The 19,546-nt window shown below is 41.8% G+C and overlaps 1 protein-coding gene across 4 annotated transcripts in view; it reads left to right on the plus strand.

Annotated features, from left to right (window-relative positions):
• The window catches only part of LEF1 (lymphoid enhancer binding factor 1), a 68,703-nt gene extending 59,658 nt beyond the window's left edge, over positions 1 to 9,045 (plus strand). For 2 of the 4 annotated variants that reach the window (XM_074905466.1, XM_074905468.1), the window contains one exon: positions 8,014 to 9,045. In XM_074905466.1, coding sequence (XP_074761567.1) covers positions 8,014 to 8,093 — 80 coding nt within the window. In that variant the 3' untranslated portion in view covers positions 8,094 to 9,045. The remainder of the gene's footprint in view (positions 1 to 8,013) is intronic. The other 2 variants (XM_074905467.1, XM_074905469.1) reach the window with 1 other exon arrangement.
• Positions 9,046 to 19,546: the final 10,501 nt, after the last annotated feature.

Here is a 19,546-nt window from a genome sequence, read left to right on the forward strand (position 1 = left end):
AATTAGAGCCAAATTTCAGTGCAGAAGTGATTTTTGGATAGTGTTGTAACAAACAGTCTATGACTGGGTTATCTTTTCCTTATTACTTAGAAATAAAACGGAATGAGGTTGTAAAAGCAGACTGTAAAGTTGGACCCATCTACAAGCCAGAATACTGTGGAAAAGAACTGTCTGATGACTGCGGTCATGGTTGACCATGGGTTTCTGGCCAGCATCCCAGAGATGCAAAGAAGATTTAGTACTTTGCTTTCTGAGGCACATGTTTTCTAACCTGGCTTGCCCAGTGCTCTTGAAATTGCTGCTGGAGTAGTTGAAAATGAAACAAACGTTGCACCCCTTTTCATATCCCTGGTTGTTCAGAATCTTTAAACAGAGCCTGGAGGATTTGCACAGCAGTTAGTGTGTGTGAGAATTTGTGTGGTGATGGTGGTGCAGAGACATGTCCTGATTTGCTTTAGAAATTTTTTCCCGTGTGACCCATGTTTCCCTATTCCCTGTTTTGCCTATGAATGGGGGCTTTCAGTGTAGGCAAGAGGGACAGAATGAGCAGAAGAGAATTTACTGGATCGAAACATTGGTATTATTGAATACTTTGGTTAACTTCAGCCTATGTTGGATAGGAATAGAAATTTCCAGAGACAAGGGGTCTAGTCCTCAGACAGATCCCCTCCTGCAACTTAATCCTGACCTGACATTGATCTTGCCGGGGTGAAAGATAGAAAACCTCCTCTCTTTCAGACTCTCTGACATCAAGAGAAACGTCAAAAGAGCAAACCTGAAGAGAAGCCGCCTCCTGCTCAGGTGGCAGGTACAGAAGGGCACTGACACCTGCTGGGAGAGAGGCAGCAGAGCACACCGAGATCCCCAAACCGCCTTTACCAGCCTGGCGGAGGAGCCTTGTGAAGTGCAGGAGCTAAGGAAGGAAGGGTATAAAAGCTATTTTGGGTGCAATCAGAGACTATGTGAGGGATAAGGGTAAGTCAGGGTAGGGGCCCAGCATAGGTTTTTCTAAATAAAAAACCAGCAGAAAACTTTCAACTAGACAGTCAGCATAGATACGGGATTAAGGAAACAAGAAAATTTTGTAAGCATTTACAAAATGTTAGTTTTTGCAATCAGTGGGTGCAGCGCAGTCAGCTATGAAGCTGACTTTCAGCATTTCATGTTTTAAGCTGACACTGACAAAGGGCAAAAGTAGGTAATTCAGCAGGTGACTATCTAGAACCTGTTTTATTATGTCAGAGATGCTCAAGTTGCAGATGCTGCTTGAAGTTAAAGATGCCTAATGAAATTTGAACTCAGCCGCATCTACAAGTGATTAAGAAATCCCCCATATCGTTTCACTTCTGAGGTGTTAGCAGTTGGTGGCTTGGGCTAGAATGAAGGAACAGTGGGACAACTGTTGTTCTAACTCTTCCTGTGGGATAGGGTGGGGACAGGGAGTTGACGACTGGTGCACCATTCTTCTCTGGATGAAAACAGCATATTTTAGTGGATTTAGTTAAGTCGCCACCAGATTGAGAATTCTAAGATCACGAGAAAAACTCTGTAGAAACAAACTGTTTCGTAAATAAAACGTAGGATTTTGAAACGGGGTTTCATTCCCAATTGGAAGAAAACTTCAGCATTTTAGTGTTCATCTCAGGTCTGTATTGCATTTTCATTCTTTAGTGTGTTTATATGAAAAATCTCAAAATGAGAAATTGATACTGTATTCCTGAACAGCTAGAAAGCAAGTTGTTATGACACTGTCAAAGTCTTTCCCATTTGTTTCTGGAGACTAAGCTTGGGTGAAATCTGTCCTCCAGTTTCAACAGAATTGAATTCAAGTGCAATTCTGTCAAAGTTTAGCAAACTCTAGCACTGAATTTTGTTTCTGTCTGCCTCTGACTTTTAGAGATTATGATTGAAGAGGTCTTCTGATATACATGAATGCAAAACCAGCCATCCTGAAGACGACAAAACCCAAAACAACAAAACAAACCCCAGAAGCCTAAATTTCATGTTGCGAAAGTCACTGCTAATAGAGCCAACCTTCTCATACCAGTCAGTTCCTAATTCTCTACTTAAAAGGTGGCTTGCATAAAAAGTCTTAAAGTCTCTGATCCTTTACCCACTTTTAAAGCTTGTACCATATAAACAATTTTGAGAGTGTCAGGTTGGAAAGCTGTACAAGGAAGGAAGCTCACAGCAGGACCAGCTGAAGCACCACTGCCTAGCCAGTCAAATGTGAGACTGGCAACCAGTTAGACAGTATGTGTTTTAGTCTGACCTTTCAGGACACTAGCTTTCTGCCATTCTTCCAGTGGTGGGAGCAAGTGTTGGAAGCATCTGTGCAGTGAAGGTCTCATTGGGGTGTAGTGTGTGTGCAGAGTTAGATGCAATGGGGGAAATGGTACTGGTGACCCTCTCTCTGAATTAGTGTTCTTGCCATGGGCATCAGGAGGTAAGAGAACTAAGGACACTTAACTAAGCAGAGAGACCTTATTTCAGAAGTTGCTTCCTCCTTGCAAAAGTAAGACATATGCTTCCTCATGAATATTAAGTTGCATCAGAATTAAATTCAGGAGTCTTGAGAGCCCTCTATCCTTCATCTCCAGGATACCTGAAATTGCACGAGGTTAAAATGTTCTTGCCAAAATAACTATATATAATTAGTTCTATGGTGTGTGCATTTGCTTTGACACTAGGTAAGACTACATTTTGATGAATAGTTGGGTTTCTTCCCATGTGTGTGTCTTTTGAGACACACAACAGGAGGCTTGTGTATTTTGGACCAGTAGAGATTTTCTGCTGAGGTGACTTAACTGTATCAAAGTGAAACTGATGTGTTCTGAGTTCTGTAGTGGTTTCTGTGTACTGCTGTCTTACACGGGTAGTGTTGCTCTGTGGAGAAATGTTGATGAAGCTCAGGAAGGTATTCAGGTTACATCTGACTTACCTTTGGTTGCATGAAAGCAACTATTTAAATTATTTCATGTGCTAGAAGATTTAAATGTTGAGATTGTCTTTCAAAGTACAGTATAAAGTCTAGCCTATGTTTAATTGTGGCAGAAAAGATGATATACAAAGGAAACTACCTATGTTATTTCTTTCTTTTGAAAGAATTTTCACTCACTGTTTCACCAGTACCTCATGTCTTTTATGTTACAGCAGGTGGAAACTAGGGGCACTGAGATTGCTGCTTCAGAACAGATGCATCTTTCTTCACAGCTTTCAGTCTATAAAATAAATAATTAAAAAAATAGTCTTCTGAATATTTATTATATGTCATAAAGATACAAAAAGGGGACAAGCCTATTTCTTCCTCCCTTGCAGATCCTTTGTTATATTATTCTTCTTTAAGAAGCCACTAGAGACGGCTGTCTAGAGGTAATCTGTTTTTTATTATAAACATGGAACCTTTCTCCCCTCCCACCCCCAACAGGAAAAACACGTCGTTGGTCTCATTTAGGTAGGATCATTTTAGAGATTGTAGCACAGTGATAGAGCTTCTAGCTTCATGCTGCCCACGCTGGGGGCCTTTGATAAGAGCCACGCCTGCTTTGGCATCACCAACTTCAGCTGCAGAAAGTGGGTGCCCTAAAATACCTGGGCGTTTCCCATGCTCTGGAAGAAGTCTCTGACTCATGGTGGGAGGAGGTATTCTTGCTGTCTCTAAACTAACCTAACTAAGGTTAATTTAGGCCATACTAAGAGGACAGAAATTAGGACTCCAGACTCTACCTGTAGTCAGTGGAGAGGTATTTTCAGGGGTAGCTATTTCAGGGCATCTAAAACACCAGTGGATAATTTTTTACTGGAGACTCGGTTCACAGTTTACTAGCAATGGGCTGAGGCTAACAGTAGCAAGGGGAGAAAAAAAATCAAGAAAAAATTACCACTGACATAGCTTCAACAAGGCAGTATCTGTTATGGTTTTAGGGTACAATTTTATGTAATTTCTTTGGCAACAAAGGCAGCTTAAAAGGTTTCCTTTGCTGCCTGCTGGTATCCAGCTCTTGCAGAGAGGGCTTTTTCCTGTCTCCCGTAGGTCCCTCCATCCATGTGCTGCAACAGCTTGTGGGACCCTGCAGCAAATTGGATTACTAAAATGACTGGGGTTTTGTTGGGAGGTGGTTTTTTTGTTTAGAAACAACAAAGGTTGCAGAGTGTTTGTTTTTGTTTGCCCAGAACATTTCAAGGATCTGGTTTAGGCTAACCCCACTAACCATGGCACAGCTGGGCAGGAAGAGGAGCAGACTGCAGCGCTGGCATCTATCTGCGTGCGCCTGAAACTCTCTCCAGCTCTGCTGTTAAAGAAAATACAAAGGGGCTTCACAAACAGTGTGAACTTTTCTGATAAATAACCACCTGGTTTTGCATACCCAAGTTTCTGGAGTATTGGATAAATCCTGGCAGTAACTCGAACATGTTCATTTTGGACTTCAAAAGAAAATGGCAGTTTCATCTGCTGGGTCCCTGAGTTTGCCATGTTGTTTGAAGTACTGGATTAAAAGCCAGGTTTGGAGACGTTACTTTTTTTTTTTTTTTTTTTTAAATACATATAACTGCTGTTATATGTCATCTTGTCTCTTCTTACAACTGTATAAAAACAACCTGTGGTGGGGAATGGTATATTAAAAAAACCACTTGGCTTAACTTTTTACTTTCTCTTGCTTTCTGTGAAGGATTAGCTGTCTCTTTTACTCTGTACTTACTCCTGTCCTGACCCAGACACTCTTGACTTTCTTCCATAACCTATTCTGATTAGCATGACCTCGATGAAGCTGCATAATCCTCTCCCTTGTTCTAGCAAACTGCAGATGAGTTAGAGACTAGAGGAGGAGCAAAAGGCCCTTACAGGCCCACCCTTCAACTGTCTCATTCCCAAGCATGGGGAGGACTTCCGATTCCCCTCTGATGCTCTTGCCGTCTGCCACTGAGCCCCGGCTTGTTAGGAGGCTTTAGATTTACTGTAGTGATTCCTGAAATAGTTTCATCGCTTCAGTAGTAAGGCTCTTCTTTTTACACTGAGTTATTGTTGAACTTTATTTCTGTTTCTTACTCGAGGTGTTTTTTTTTTCCTTTCCTCCTGCAGTCAGATGTACACTGCAAATGGCACAGACAGTGCCTCCTATTGTGGCTCGAGCTCAAGACTTCACATATGTAAAATGTGACTTGCAGCACTTTCTTTGAAGCCTAACCACAGCCAGGGAGCTGTAATTGCAGTCTTTGATTGCACCGACTTCACTTGTGGATTGGGCTTTGCTAGGGCATGCCTCGCTTGGCGAGACTTCAGCTACAGCCCCCCAGTGAAGCCTTAGATGTGGGAAGTCTTCAGTCTCCTTAGCACATGCCTGTGGTTTCTTGAAAAGAATCCTGATTTGACCTGTTTTATATCTGTAAGGCAACGCCATCGTCATTCGTATTTTTTTTAGGTATTATTTGGTTTATCAGCAGTAAAAAGCAATTTCCAGTGTGTAGCCTTAACGTGCAGCTGGGGAAAGGTTGGGTTCTAGATGTTGTGTTCAGGATAGCTATTGTGTAATTCGCTGTACTGCAGTATTCGCTTAGAAATAATATTAGGGGCTTCACTGTGCCTGACCCCTTGCAAAATTACAGTAGTATCTGCAGCCTCTCTATTGGAGCAGGGGATAATTAGGTGCCAAGAGGGGCTATGGAAAGGAGGCAGGCACTGCGAAAGCTGCACTTGGATTGAGAAAGAAGCAATGGCTGCTGTTTGAAAAAGCTGAGGGCTAGCGCAAGGCCGTGGTCGTTATTTTAACCTCCTGACTTCAAAGACAGCTTGCTGGTAAGGGAAGGGGGGAGGAGGCAGGGAACCATCTCAACAGAAGAGCATTTCATTTCCTTCGGTGAAGTAGACATTCCTGGCTGCTAATGGGGAGTAGCTCTGAATCACAGTGCTTGTATCAGACTGCTGTGAACTACTGGCCTGGCGCCTCAAGGCCATTCCTCAACAGGAAGCTGAATGTTTTCATGTAAGACTGAGAGGAAAACCTTCCCAGGAAGAGCAACCTGGACCAAACCTTTGAAAATCCGGGATGAAAAGGCACAAAATAAATATAAAGCTGCAGGGTGCTCTCCCCAGTGTTCCTCTGCTGTTTGCTTGGCCTCTCTTTCGTGCTCCTTGGAAAGGTAGAGCCCTTCACAACTCTTTGATCCGCATGTGTTACGGAGCACTGTGCTACTTTATAAAAAAAAAAAAAAAAAAAAGGGCAGGAAGCTCAGGCGGCTTTTTTTAGTTGGGACTTGGGCTGGTTTTATGAGGAAATAGGAACTGAATTAGTCACAATACAGACCACCTCTGTTGAAACCACTGTTCTACCAGTGGACTTTCAGCTGTGCAGTTTAAGAGGCCACAGTGGCTTTAAATGTCTTTTTGTGGCTACCAGCAGCAGGTGAAAAATATTCGTTATGTATCAGGGATGGTGATATTTGGGGGAGGGGAGAGCATCCTTTAAATTACAGCTATATAGGACAGTTTGGTACAAATTTGGGCTTGTTCTACCTTACTTAGTCTGCAGTTAAACTTCTTCAGTGTCCTCAACTTTCCTTTCCACTAAAACAATGGTCATGTGGGTGGCCTCTGATGAGGAGTCAACTTGTTTAGTAAGATTTTGGGGCCTCAGCTTGCGCTCATTAAAATCAGAAGGTTCAAAATCAGTTTTGGAGGCTTTCTACATTAGCCTGTCTAACTCCTTATTCGGGAGCTGTACTCAGCCAGTATGGGCAAAATGCTTCTCATTGTAATGTCTTACACAGAAGCTGCAGCAGATGGGAGGAGGGTGCCCAGTTATAAATGACCCTGGTTTAAATACTGCTGCTGTAGTATTTGCTGATTAATTCTGCTTGTGGCTTTTACAGGCTCAAGCAGTCTATCTATTATGATTAGTCTAACAGAAGTTTGACTTGTGGTTTAAACCATTTCTTCATAAACTTGGTCTGTCTTGCCTTACGTGATTCAAGGTGCTGGCAGTGTATCTTCTTTGTATGACTAAGCATTTTGTGTTTCTTCTGGTGCAAATTCACTCACCTTCTCCACCATGCTGCACTCCTGTGCTCATTTTGGTCATTCTCAAAAGCTCTGCCCATTGAACCCTCTACTCGTTTGGCAGCCGAGTAGTACCTGGAGGCCTAGAGGTTAACATAAATTTTTTTGAGATACCAATAATCCTGAGACCATTACTGGAGAGCATGTGTTAGTCTGTGGAAAAATGCCTGACTCATTAGACAATCTTTGGGTGGAGTCCCTGTTATAACCCAGTTGTCTGGGTCAGAAGGGCAGGGTTGATGGTTGAGGTAGCAATTGTGTAAGTCAGCTGATGTAGATGAAGAACCATTACTCTCTGGATGAGCAATACCTATACGGCTTGCATTGGTGGCCTTTCCACATGCTAGAAGAACATATATCCCTCCAAGATCCTAGTGAACTTTACTGCTAGGTGAGAGGCCCATGGCTCTCAGGCAACTGGAAGATGTTTGCTACCTTCTTGAAGAGCAGAACGAATCCTCCCCGGTCATGTGGATGCATGGTAGGGTCAGTGTTCACACAAGTCTCACCACATTCCTCTACCCAGCTGCTTACAGAAGAGAGCATTTCTTCATTTGTGCAGGGAGTAGAGGTTGAGGCTCTGAAGCAGAGATTTAATTGACCTCAACCACTGTAGTAGCAATGCCTGTGGATGTCTATTGTAGCTAAATGAAATCCACTACAAAAGGGAATTACTTCTGTAATATGTTCAATGTCTAAATGGCATAAAACCCCACCTTTCTAGTTGATGTGGACATCTATTTACAATCCAAAGTACTCTCCATAAAATTTCTTGCAAACTTCAAGTGAGTGCAAATAGCGATACTCTGCACTTAACTTTGACATGGCAAACACATTCCATTATACAGTTGTGTTAGTGACCCATCAACATCTTCTTTGGAGGATTCGGGAAAAAAAAAAGCTTCATATAGTCTTTATCACTCTCTCTCTCTCTCTCTCTCTCTCTGTCCTCCCTGTAGGTGGGAAAAGAAATGCTTTCTCAACTTGCAAAGCAAAGGCGGCGACACCAGGACCCCTTCTGGAGATGGAAGCTTGTTAAACCCTAGGTGTGTCCTTCATCCACACAGACCACCCCCAAGGAGTCTGTCTAGGATGTCATTCACCCTGATGTCACTGCTAGAGACACTGAATCATAAAGACAATCACTGCCAAAATCCTTCACTATCACGAGGTCCAGCCCCCATATAAATAGAGCAAATGAGCTCCTGGGTCAGCAGAGCAGCTTTTGTCTTCACTCCACCTCTGCCTTGCACTCTTAAGCCCCTGTCTCATCTGTATCCATATCGAGTCAGCAAACAAAGTAGTGTGGCTGTCTCTGCCTGCTTCAGCCAACAGAGTAACGTAGACCACAGCTGCCCCATACAGCACATCGAGGAATGGAATTTGTCTGGACCAGGATGACACACTCAACCTTCTTTTTATTTAATGGTGCGACAGGATCAATTTTGGTTTTAGCTTTTTTAAGAAACTTGAATGCTTTTATATTTTAACTTTTAGTTTGTAATTTCTTTGGTGTATATTTTACTAGGTATGAGCTTTTAAACAAGTGTCAGAAATCTGAAATACTTTTTAAATAAAAGGGGTTTTTCTTTTTTTTTTTTTTCTGCCAGAGGAAAAACCTGTATGGAAAAAAGGTGGCTTTTTCGTTAAACTATTTGTAACAAATAGTGGCCTCGGTCTATACAAAACAGTGTCCTATAGAACTAAATAAATGTAAAAACAGTCAGCTGGTCAGTAGACACATCAGTCTTGCATCATCTACTCTGTAAACATAAGCAATACATCCAGCAAATCTGACTGCAGTGAGTTCTCCTTCTCACCCATTTCCCTTCTCCTTGTAAAAAGCCCAGCACTTGAATTATTACTTCAATTGTTCTGTATTTGTATCTGTTTTTGTTAGCCTGTTAGTGGGATTTTATGCCAGTTGTTGAAATGAGCATTGATGTACCCATTTTTTAAAATAGTAAGGCACAGCCTTTGCCAAAAATACTGTCAACTGATTTTTTTTTTTTGTCATTCCAGTTTGAGTTAATGTGCTGAGCATTTGTTTTTTAATAAAAGCTTTGTAATAAAACTAAAGTCAATTGTCTGGCTTAAAAAAAAAAGAGAGAGAATGGCTTGTGCCAGAATCCCTCAAAGGTAGAATCAAGCCCAGGAAGGCACAATCACAGACTGTGTGTCTGTTTGCTCACCTGAAGTAATTTTGGAAGATGACTTTCTTTTTCTTCCTAGAGAGCAGAAGTCTTTTGTTTTCATACCAGGAGTAAGGAATAGGCAGGCTCAGTGCTCCCTTATGCTTCTCAGATCTGGCCCAAGTGGAAGTACCAAGGTCTGTGATGTCTCCATCTTCAGTTTCCTACTAAAATCTTAGTGAACTCAGGTTTTAAGCTGATGATTGGGAATTTGGATTCCATTCTTTCTGGATGCAGCCCACGGCCACACAAGCGGTAGGAGCCTACAGTTATATTCCTTATAGCTGTATAAATTATCTCACAGTCAGGGACTGGAGCTGGATGCAGAATCAGCTGTGGAGAGCCTGGTTTCGTGGTGTCGGATGCAGAGAGTTGGCATGACCTGCCTACTGCCAGCGGTGCCTGTGAGAAGTTCCTGCAATAGCAAACAGCTCCTCCGCACCACTTCAAAACTGAAAACACAAGCATTTGAGTCTTTCAAGCCCCAAACGCTACCAACAACTTCTCTGACACCTTTCCCCTTTTGTTCAGGGACTGCTATTCCACAGCTTTGAAAAAGAGACACAGCTGCCTGACTTCTAGTAAAGGATTTCAAAAGGAAGAAAAAACCCCACTGTAGCCATAGATAAACTATTCCAATAGTTTGAGCACCACTGCAAAAGAAATACTATGAACTGTACATTGAATCAGCATGCCTTTTATTCTAGCTCCTGAATCTTGTTTGGTGTGAGACTGGAGTGAGTCAAGCTTGAGCTACAAGAAATGATATAGGTGAGTTATTGCCTAAGGGAAGCTTTGTGATTAGACTGTTAATAACTGACCTTTAAACTCTCCTGCATAAGAAATTTCATCATTAAAAATGTTATAAACCAGCTTCCTCTTAAACCAGCACGCGCTGCACACAAACCCAATTGTAAGAACCTAACCAGCATATTAGTTCTTGCAATATTTACTTGTAGAAACTAGTGATTACGTTAATGTGGTGGGTTAACCCTGGCTGGACCCCAGGTGCCCTCCAAAGCTGCTCTATCACTCCCCATCCACAGGTAGACAAGGGAGAGAAAATACAATGAAAGGCTCATCAGTCCAGATAAGACAAGGAGAGATCACTCACCAAAACCAGACTCAACTTGGGGAAATTAATTTATTACCCATCAAATCAGAATAGCATAATGACAAAAAAACCCTAAATCTTAAAACACCTTCCCCCCCCTCCTCCCAGGCTTAACTTTACTCCCGATTTCTCTATCTCCTCCACACCAACGACGCAGGAGGATGGGGAATAGGGGTTGCTGTCAGCCTGTCACCCTTTGTCCCCTGCTGCTCCTTCCTCCTTAGGGGGAGGACTCCTCACACTCTTCCCCTGCTCCAGCATGAGATCCCTCTCACAGGAGACAGTCCTCCATGAACTTCTCCAGCGTGAGTCTTTCCCACATGCTGTAGTTCCTCACAGACTGCTCCAGCATGGGTCCCTCACAGGGTCACAAGTCCTGCCAGCAAACCTGCTCCAGCGTCGGCTCCTCCTTCCATGGGTCCACAGGTCCTGCCAGGAGCCTGCTCTAGCACAGGCTTCCCCTGGGGTCACAGCCTCCTTCAGGCATCGACCTGCTCTGGCGTGGGGTCCTTCATGGGCTGCAGGGGCACAGCCTGCCTCACCGTGGTCTGCACCATGGGCTGCAAGGGAATCTCTGCTTGGGTGCCTGGAGCTCCTCCTCCTCTCTTCGGCCACAGTTTCCATTACACACGTTTTTTCCCCCTTCTGAAATATGTTATCCCAGAGGCGCTACCACTGTCACTGATGGGCTTGGCCTCGTCCAGCGATGGGTCCATCTTGGAGCCGTCTGGTATTGGCTTTGTTGGACACGGCGGGGGGGGAAGCTTCTAGCAGCTTCTCACCAAAGCCACCCCTGTAGTCCCCCTGCTACCAAAAACCTTGCTGTGCAAACTCAATACAATTAAAAAAAGCAAAACAAGTGACCAGACAAGGAAGTACTCTCAGATGTCAGCAGAAAAGAAGACCTCTGAGAGAACAGCAACGGTATACTGGAGTTTTGCAAGACTCGGCTACGTTTCCATTACATTCAATTATCCCAGCCTTTGCTGGAAACCTGTCTGGTTTTTGGTTTGGGGTTTGGTTTTGTTTTTAAAGGAAAAAAAAACAAGCACTTTAGCACAGTAATTGTTCTAAATCAAGGATTATTGCAGTGAGTTTTGTAAATTACATGTTCCAAAGAAAACACTTCTTTTTAAAACTTTTTAAAACACAAGTACTTTATTTAGATTTTTTTAATGGCTATTTTAAAAGCCACTTACCCATTTTGCAAAAAAATTGTTCCCAGTAGAGGTGTTAGCCTTATGTAGCACATTGTCCCAAATACACTATGTAGTGAACAGTTGCCTGTCTTAAGGATGAAAGGTCTTTCAGCTCTAGTAGTGAAGGAGCAAAAGAATTCAGGGGCTAAAAATAACATCTCTGCTGTTAGCATAAAGTGAACAAGCACCATGTGTTGGGTTCATTCATAGATCAAAGACCTTTCACATATAGCAGCTATGGGAAAGGTTAACTAATATGCAAGGCTTAGGATGCTCCTTGAGAGTACCTGCAAGAGTAACAGCACCATCCTGAAATACCCTCTGCGATTTGGGTCAGTGTCTGCTCCTGCCCCCCACTGCTAATTGGCATTTGTTCCTGTGGGACTGAAAAGAGCAAATCGACCTGGGCTCTCACTGTACCACACCAGCTTGTCAGTGGAGACGGATGAGCTAGTAAAAATGGCCTAGTGATTATTGTGGCAGTTAGACTAGGTTTAAATACTTGTGATACCAAACAAGTTATTCCAGGTGACTCAAAAACACCACCTAAATTCCTGATGTGCAATTTAGGCAGAAGCCAGCACTTAACCATGCCTCTCTTATGTGCCCGAGGAGATGATTACCCTGTATTTCCCACAGAAAACATCTTTAAGGGTTTAAAAATGCTCCTACCTAATGGCTGAGTTACTTATCCAGACACTTCTGTACCAGTACTCATAAACCCACTCTCTCCCTCTATACTTCATTCCATGCACGTGCCAAAACCAGTTCTGCACAGCCCACAGTGCAGGTAGTCCCATTCATAGACACAGGAGATATCCTAGTAGCTAGGAAACACAGGTCCTTCCCCTCACCAAAAAAACAGTAAAGGGCAAAGACACAGAACAGGGCATTTGAGTCAGAATTATTTACAGCTAATCAGGCCAATATCACAGGATAGTCTGGCTCCTCAGGCTTCTGGATCATCTGGACTAGAGCCATTTCCCCTCTGTTACATAAAAGAACAATGCTCCAGGCTAACTTTGGCTTCTTACACAACAAGTGATGACAAATTCACTAGTTGTGCTTATAGGGACTCAACAGCTCTAAGAATTATCTTCTGTTGTAGTTTCCACTTTGGATTAGCTAACAGAAAAGGCAGTTAGTTAGTTGTACAAGTGATAGCTCAATAGTTAGGCCGATTTGCAGCAGATGTGGGACCTTAAGGACCCAATCCTTGCTCCATGCTGTAGGATGACAGAATCCAGAGCACCAGTCACCTGCAATCCTTTGAGACTGCAACAGAAGACAAGGCTTTGAAGCAACCATTCCCTGTTTCCTGATGACCTCCTGCTCTGATCTACATGGCAGCTCATTAGGCTAAAGCAAGACAGGCAAAAAATGAAGGACACTGCAGAGACTACGAAATGCCCACCAACTTCGCCAATAATGCAACTAGAGTTTGCTCCCTTGCATTCACAAGGTGGCTAACATGCCAAGAAGCCTCTCCTCCGGCATAAAGGACCTCATACAAAGTAGAACATCATGGGGAAAAGACAGACTCCACAAACGGCCAGAAGCCTGTCAGCTATGAACACATTTCTCCTAAGTTGGGTCAGTGACAAAACTACTGGGCTAAGAAAGAAGTTAGCCAAAAGGAGAGCAGCTGTAACAGGGAAATGGCCTGCTGTAAACACAGACGTTCTGAGGTGAAGCCAAAAACCTAGAAAGTGTGCCTGAACACATTAATTTTTTCACATGACAGGCCAGGAAAAGAACTTCTGGATTAATGTATGAATTTACCCTGAGTCTCCTCACAGATACTAATACCAACTTTAGAAAGCAAGCAAGCAAACAAGCATCTGCAGTCCCAGAGAAAGGGACCTATCTGCCAGAAATATGGGAAATGAACCTCTTAACCACCAGCTCTCAGCCAGGTCAAAGGAAGGACTAAAATTCTGCTTCCCAACCTCCCAGGTAAATACTTATACCTTCAGGCCATGGGCTTTAAAAGATGTCTTCTCTCTGGCTAGCACACTCCTCCTGCAACAACCATAACTTCACTGAGCTACAGAAGCAGCGTCTGCTTGTCTGAGGTAACAGTCACTGCTTACCTGGTCTGGGATTACTAAGGTTTTCTTCCTGTGAATGATATTCTACAAAACATGTTTCAATAAACTTGCCCATCCCGCCACCCAGAAACCCAACACATACAAGTGACAGGTTTGTTTATCCCTCTCAGATATGGAAAACCAACATGAACCAGCAGAGCTAGGAGAAAAATTTCCATCTGCCTCATGCCAAAAGAGCAACTCACCCAAGAACTGGTCTGTCCTGTTCACTGTGCTGAGAAAATGTAAGTACGACAAAATAAAATCTTTAAAATTAAATAAAAGCACAATAAGAAAAATAATATACTACACAACTTAATGGTGGTAAAGACAATTATTTGGAGAGGCAACTCTTTGAATGTGGACTAATTTCCTACAGCTAAGAAAACTGGCTAAAAAATCCTGCAGGATATTGATTAGGCTAGGGTAGGATCATCTCTGTGTCTTCTTTTAAGACAGAGAGAACAAGAAACACAAACATGGACTCAGATCTTGACAAAGCAAAATGTTATATAAGGGTTAGTTTTTCTCGGCACCTGCCTGTGAAAGTGAAGTGCTGGTTAATAAAAGAGACATTACACACCAGAACATGGCAGTGGCTACACCCCTTGACAGAGAAGTTTCAAAGCTTGAGATGGACAAAATTCTTAAAATCTAGTTGCTGCCTTTGCTACCCTGAAATACACTTCCTTTTTACTCTTCTCCTGTAAAATCTGTTTTATTTTGTCATGACTAACATCATCAGCAACAATTTCTTCATCCACTCAATCCTAAATTAGATAGGCAGTAATCATATTTGCAAACAAACCACGTGGCAGAACAGCCACTTATTTTCCTGTAAAAACCTGCTCAAACTCTACTCAACTTTTTAGTACAATGTCCTGGAAGAATTCACAATCAAAACACCTTCATTTAAGGTCCCTCAACAAATCTAACACTGAGTTGTTTTAGTCACTGTTTGAAAATTCAGATTTTATAAGGAAGATTTTGACATATGATTTAAAAGTTTCCCTTTGGGTAGGACTGGTATAACTGCATGACTCAGAAATAAAGCCACTCACAGCACTCAGTTAACCACTGAGCAGTCAAGTTCTGCTTGTATTCTAAAGCAGTTACTCCCCACATTTTTTTCTTTTTTTTTTTTTTTTTTTTAATGTTACTTACTGAAACAGAATAGCAAGCAATTTCTCAATATCCAAGCAGTTTATTCCCTTCTTCCTCTGGTCCATTTGATTTCACTCCTGCTGTGGGGTTTCTCCATCCTCCCACTTCTTTTTTGTGTTTGACTGACCCCTCTGCTCTTGCCCTGTCCTCATGGGCAGCTGAGGCTTCCCTGCTGATGGAACAGCACTGCTACATGCTCTTGCCCACTGCGAAGCAGGCTCCCCTTTCCAATGACCTGATGCTGGATTTCCTATGAACATAAAAAGATGGACTTAAATCTAGCACAAGTCTAACACCTATACTGTATCTTCATTCAGTCCAGTTTGGAAATAAATACCATTTGAAGAAAGAATGTGTGAAAAGACTATTCTCAAGCCAATTTATGGAAGAATTTCCCTGTGTATCTGTTCCCCAAACACATTTCAAGGATGGTACTTAGCTTGCAGATATGTTGTGAGGATCCCATACAATTATATATAACTAGTGTAAACTACAGATACAATAATTAAGGGATATCTTAAAGGACATGCACAGAACTACATTATGGGTATAGTTACTATAACTGCTACCATGAGCTTATATAAACATTGAATACACTTTATCAGCCAACATTCGAAGAATTTTTCAGATCACTTTACTCCCAACAGCTGTCTCACTAGCTTGATCCCTTGTCATTTTTGTTTGGGAGTTACCTCACTTCCAGAATCAATGGTAACAACCCAGGGAACAGTAAGAAAACAGAGTAAGTTGACGGGTGTGGATGTGTTTCACCTGAACTGTTTTCTATTGTGCACTACTGTAGCATCAACCTTCCATGATCCCAGGGAAGCGTGGAGATATTTACACTTTGGCCAAATGTTGTAACTAAGCAGAAGTAACAGCTCAGAGAAAAGCCAAAATGGAAAAGCGTTAACACCAGTCCCAACCACCCACCACTACTATGATTACTGAACACTGAAGACTAAGCAGCACTTTTTCACCTCTCCCTTTACCAGATTTCATCCTTTTTTTTTCAGACATTACAGCCAGTACTTAACTAAATTAGGTAATTTATAGACATGACAATTCCTAAACAGGACAGGAAAGCCTGCATAGTTCTTTAGAGCATACACTAGTTCGGGCTGAAGGGCATCCTTGCTAATTCACATCTTGAAATCAGTTCTATTCAAAAGTATCTAACATCCTTTAACAGATGCTGGATTTCCAGCTGCCATGTCAAATATCAGATTTTGTTACTTCTCTCTCTATTCCTCAGCAGATCCAGCAAGTTCTCCAAAAGAACTTCCTTCCACGCAGAAGGCAGAGAAAGTGGCTCTCCCTGCCTGCCAGCAGCCAAAAATTTACACGGAATATTAGTTAAAAGCAAGGAAGCTTTGTGGGCAAGCAAACCTTAGCAAACTGTCCTTAAATCAGGATAACCTGCTGTACAGGCACTGCTTTTTTTTTAGACTGATTTAATTACTTAGATTGACTTTTAGATTTTAATTCCCAATTTCAATATAAATCAGTTTTAAGTTGAGCTAGGTGCCTGCAGGTTTGCACTACACTCATAACATGAATTAAAATGAAATTCTAAGCCAAATTGATACCAGCCATAGCTAAGCCCCGTCTTATCTGTCAATGAAACAGCTGATTCCCTAAAAACACAATAAAAGTGATTTTTAAAAATCAGTCTTCACTGGAAACTTTCTTCCATGTAAGGAACTTCCAGTTTTCTACAGTTGCCACTGTAGAAAAGCTCTGCCCTTTGACAAAACGCAATGAGCCTGTGGGTGAAGATCGTGCCTATTGTATGATCATTTAACATATTCATGAAAGCAATGTTTTCAGCTGTAAGCCTGTATAAATAATCTTTAGCGTGTAACTCTGCCCTTGAGGTAAACTATATGCTCAACTTTTATTCTAAGACAACCAAATGTCCTTACAAATTTAGATCCAAGTAACAATACTGGCTTCAGTTCATAGATTTGCCAGTTTAGCGTCAACTTAGGCAATAATAGCTTTCAGTCTTAGCCAAAAATAAAATGCCAAGTCTCTAAGAAAAAGAAAGACTTCTTCCTCAGTTCCAATTAATGCTTTTGTTTAAAGAAATAAAAAGATGGTATCAGGAAAACCACTTATGTGAAATTAACAGCATCTTCCCCCCCATTCTCTCTCCTTTATAGAAGAAAAATTTACCACTTTAAAAACCTCATCTCTCTAGTATTGAATAAATTAATTTCTCCCAGTACCTTCTGTCTCCTACTCTAAAGGAAGCTATTTAAATGCTTATCATAGATCTCACTCTTCACAGACAGTGCCATTTTCCTGAAAGGACCCTCACTGAGTTTTAGAATCCACAGCCTCATCCAAGTCAGCTCTCTCTCAAATAAATATTTCCCTGTAGCCTATTTTACCCATGCTCCTTCCTCAAAGGACTCACACAAGGTTTTTTAGCCACTTAAAATATTATTTGGGTGCCTAACTTTCACTGCACACTCTCTGACACTAATGTCATGATAGCACCTGGAAATCAATCCGTAAGCAGTTGTGATAACTCTTTGGCTCAAAAGAAAGTGAAGTAATCAGGGGGCACCATTTTTTCTGACTGTTAGAAGCACAGCCTTATTGCTACTGTCTGAAATTACTAATTAGCAACAAGAGCAAAGTCTTGTTCCTGCAGCTGATTGTGTTCAAGAAAGCAGATAAACAGCAAACAGAGGAGAAAAAGGCTGAAAATTGCTGTCGTCTTTCACATTCCCTCAAGAACTGCAGGGGGGTGGGAAAACTAATTAAAATCCATACCAGTTCTCTTCCAATATTGCCCATTATTTTGAAAATTAAGTTCAAGTTTTAAATACAACCAGGACCCCCAAAATCAGGCTGTTCCATAAATACTACTTCTTTAAGTTTTGAGAGGCATTTCAGTGCTGAAATCATTGTAAGCTAGATGCCTCACCTGCTTAGACATTCTCTAAAATATCACTAGGCCTCCAACTGAAAAAGGCTTTTAGAAATCTCACCCTAAATTGCAAAGAAGAAAGAACTGCAACATCAGCTGTAAGGAACCCATTAGCCCTCTTGTCTTCAGAGAAATAAGGCCTTCAAGCAGTTGTCAGTAACATTTTACCTTTTACAACCTCTTTAGAGAAAAGCAACAACTAAAGAGCCTGTGAAATATAAATGCAGTATATCTTACATGTGCTTATGTTTGCAGCTTTGTAGGATTCAAAACAGCAGGTCTGAAACAAAGTTAATGTAAAGTATTTGAAGATTCGGAGTTGAAGCAAGGGCTTCCAATGGCTGCAGTGCTTCAGTCCAGCTCAGGGCATCACTACATGCTGAGGAGTCAGGGAACAGAGTGGTCCTTTCATCCGATCATAGACCACTGTGTTACCTACACAGGCCCTGCCACCAGCAGAGCACACAAATTTGTCTGTCCACAACCCACTTGTTGCAAATGTGTGGTTTTACCAATATCTATTGCACAAACATTTAGCAGATCCATTTGAGTAGGCAAAAATAATTAAGCAAAAAAAGGGAGATTTTATTTGGTGCTAATTCACCACATGCAAATTCCAGCTGTTTACTGCAGACCTACCACCAAGCATACACTTCTTCCCACAGCTCATCAGAAAGCCTCTTGCTGGTGAAAGTGGTTAATCCACAAGATTTTTTTTTCTGAAGCCAAGAGTCCAAATGGGGGGTTTAGGTTACTAATGACAAAAATTTTGCATTCTTTTAACTAGTGAATACTGTAAGGATTTGTCCATTTACAGAAAACCACCCTAGAAATGGTTGCTGGCAGAAAAAACAGGACCAGAATAGAAGAAGCTGTTACCAGGCAGGACAGAGATGCACCAAGCAAAGCAACAGTGAACAGTAGACTAGGAAAAAATCCTGTTATCTGGCAGCATGAAACAGCCAAAGTAAGCGACAAGTTCCTTAGTGCCCGCCAAGCAAAAGCCTTGTGCTAAAATATCCTCCTGTGACCTGGCCAACTTACAGCATCTGACCCAAGGCTGGAAACAAAACTTGGCCTTATGCCTCATTGTGATGCCTCATGCTACCACATGACAAAAGAAATGGCCCCTTTAATAACTAGGTTTGGTGTTTAGTGTTATTCCTATCCCAGAAGCTACCAAAACATCCAGCGTTAGAGCTTTATGGTGCTAGCTCCTCTGCAAAGAATGCACTGCTGCAAGTTATTTGCAATTTAGAGAAAACTGGACAGAAAACCTCTAAGGGAATAAAAGGGTGAATTGAACAAGTGCAAAGCTGCTCTATGGGCACACAAATCTAAATCTGATTACTGTAATATCAGTAACAATCCCAGACCTCATTACATACTGTTCTGTGATCATATACATTTAATTTAAGACTCTGCATAGCACTGCATTTATAAATGGAAAAGTGTATTGGGTAGCAAATGGTACATAAAAAGGGATTTCAGTTTTAACATGAACTTTTGAGAAGATCATAAAATTCGAGACAGATCGTTCAACAAATCATCTTTACAGTTACCAGATTGTGGCTCTACTTAACCCTTCTCTAACAGAATTCAGCAGAAGCACTTCCCTCTGGCTCTGAACAACAGGAAAAGCTACTAAATGAACATATAACATGAAAAGATCTAGCCCTCAAAAGAATCATAGCCTCTGGTTTTGCTCCTGGACTCAGCACTTCCCAAAAGCACAAGGAAATAGGCATCATTCAGGTCAGTTTTATAATTGCTCACATGATTGCAAACTGTA

This window comes from Athene noctua, chromosome 4 (genome assembly GCF_965140245.1).
Source record: "Athene noctua chromosome 4, bAthNoc1.hap1.1, whole genome shotgun sequence".
Lineage (NCBI taxonomy): Eukaryota > Metazoa > Chordata > Aves > Strigiformes > Strigidae > Athene > Athene noctua.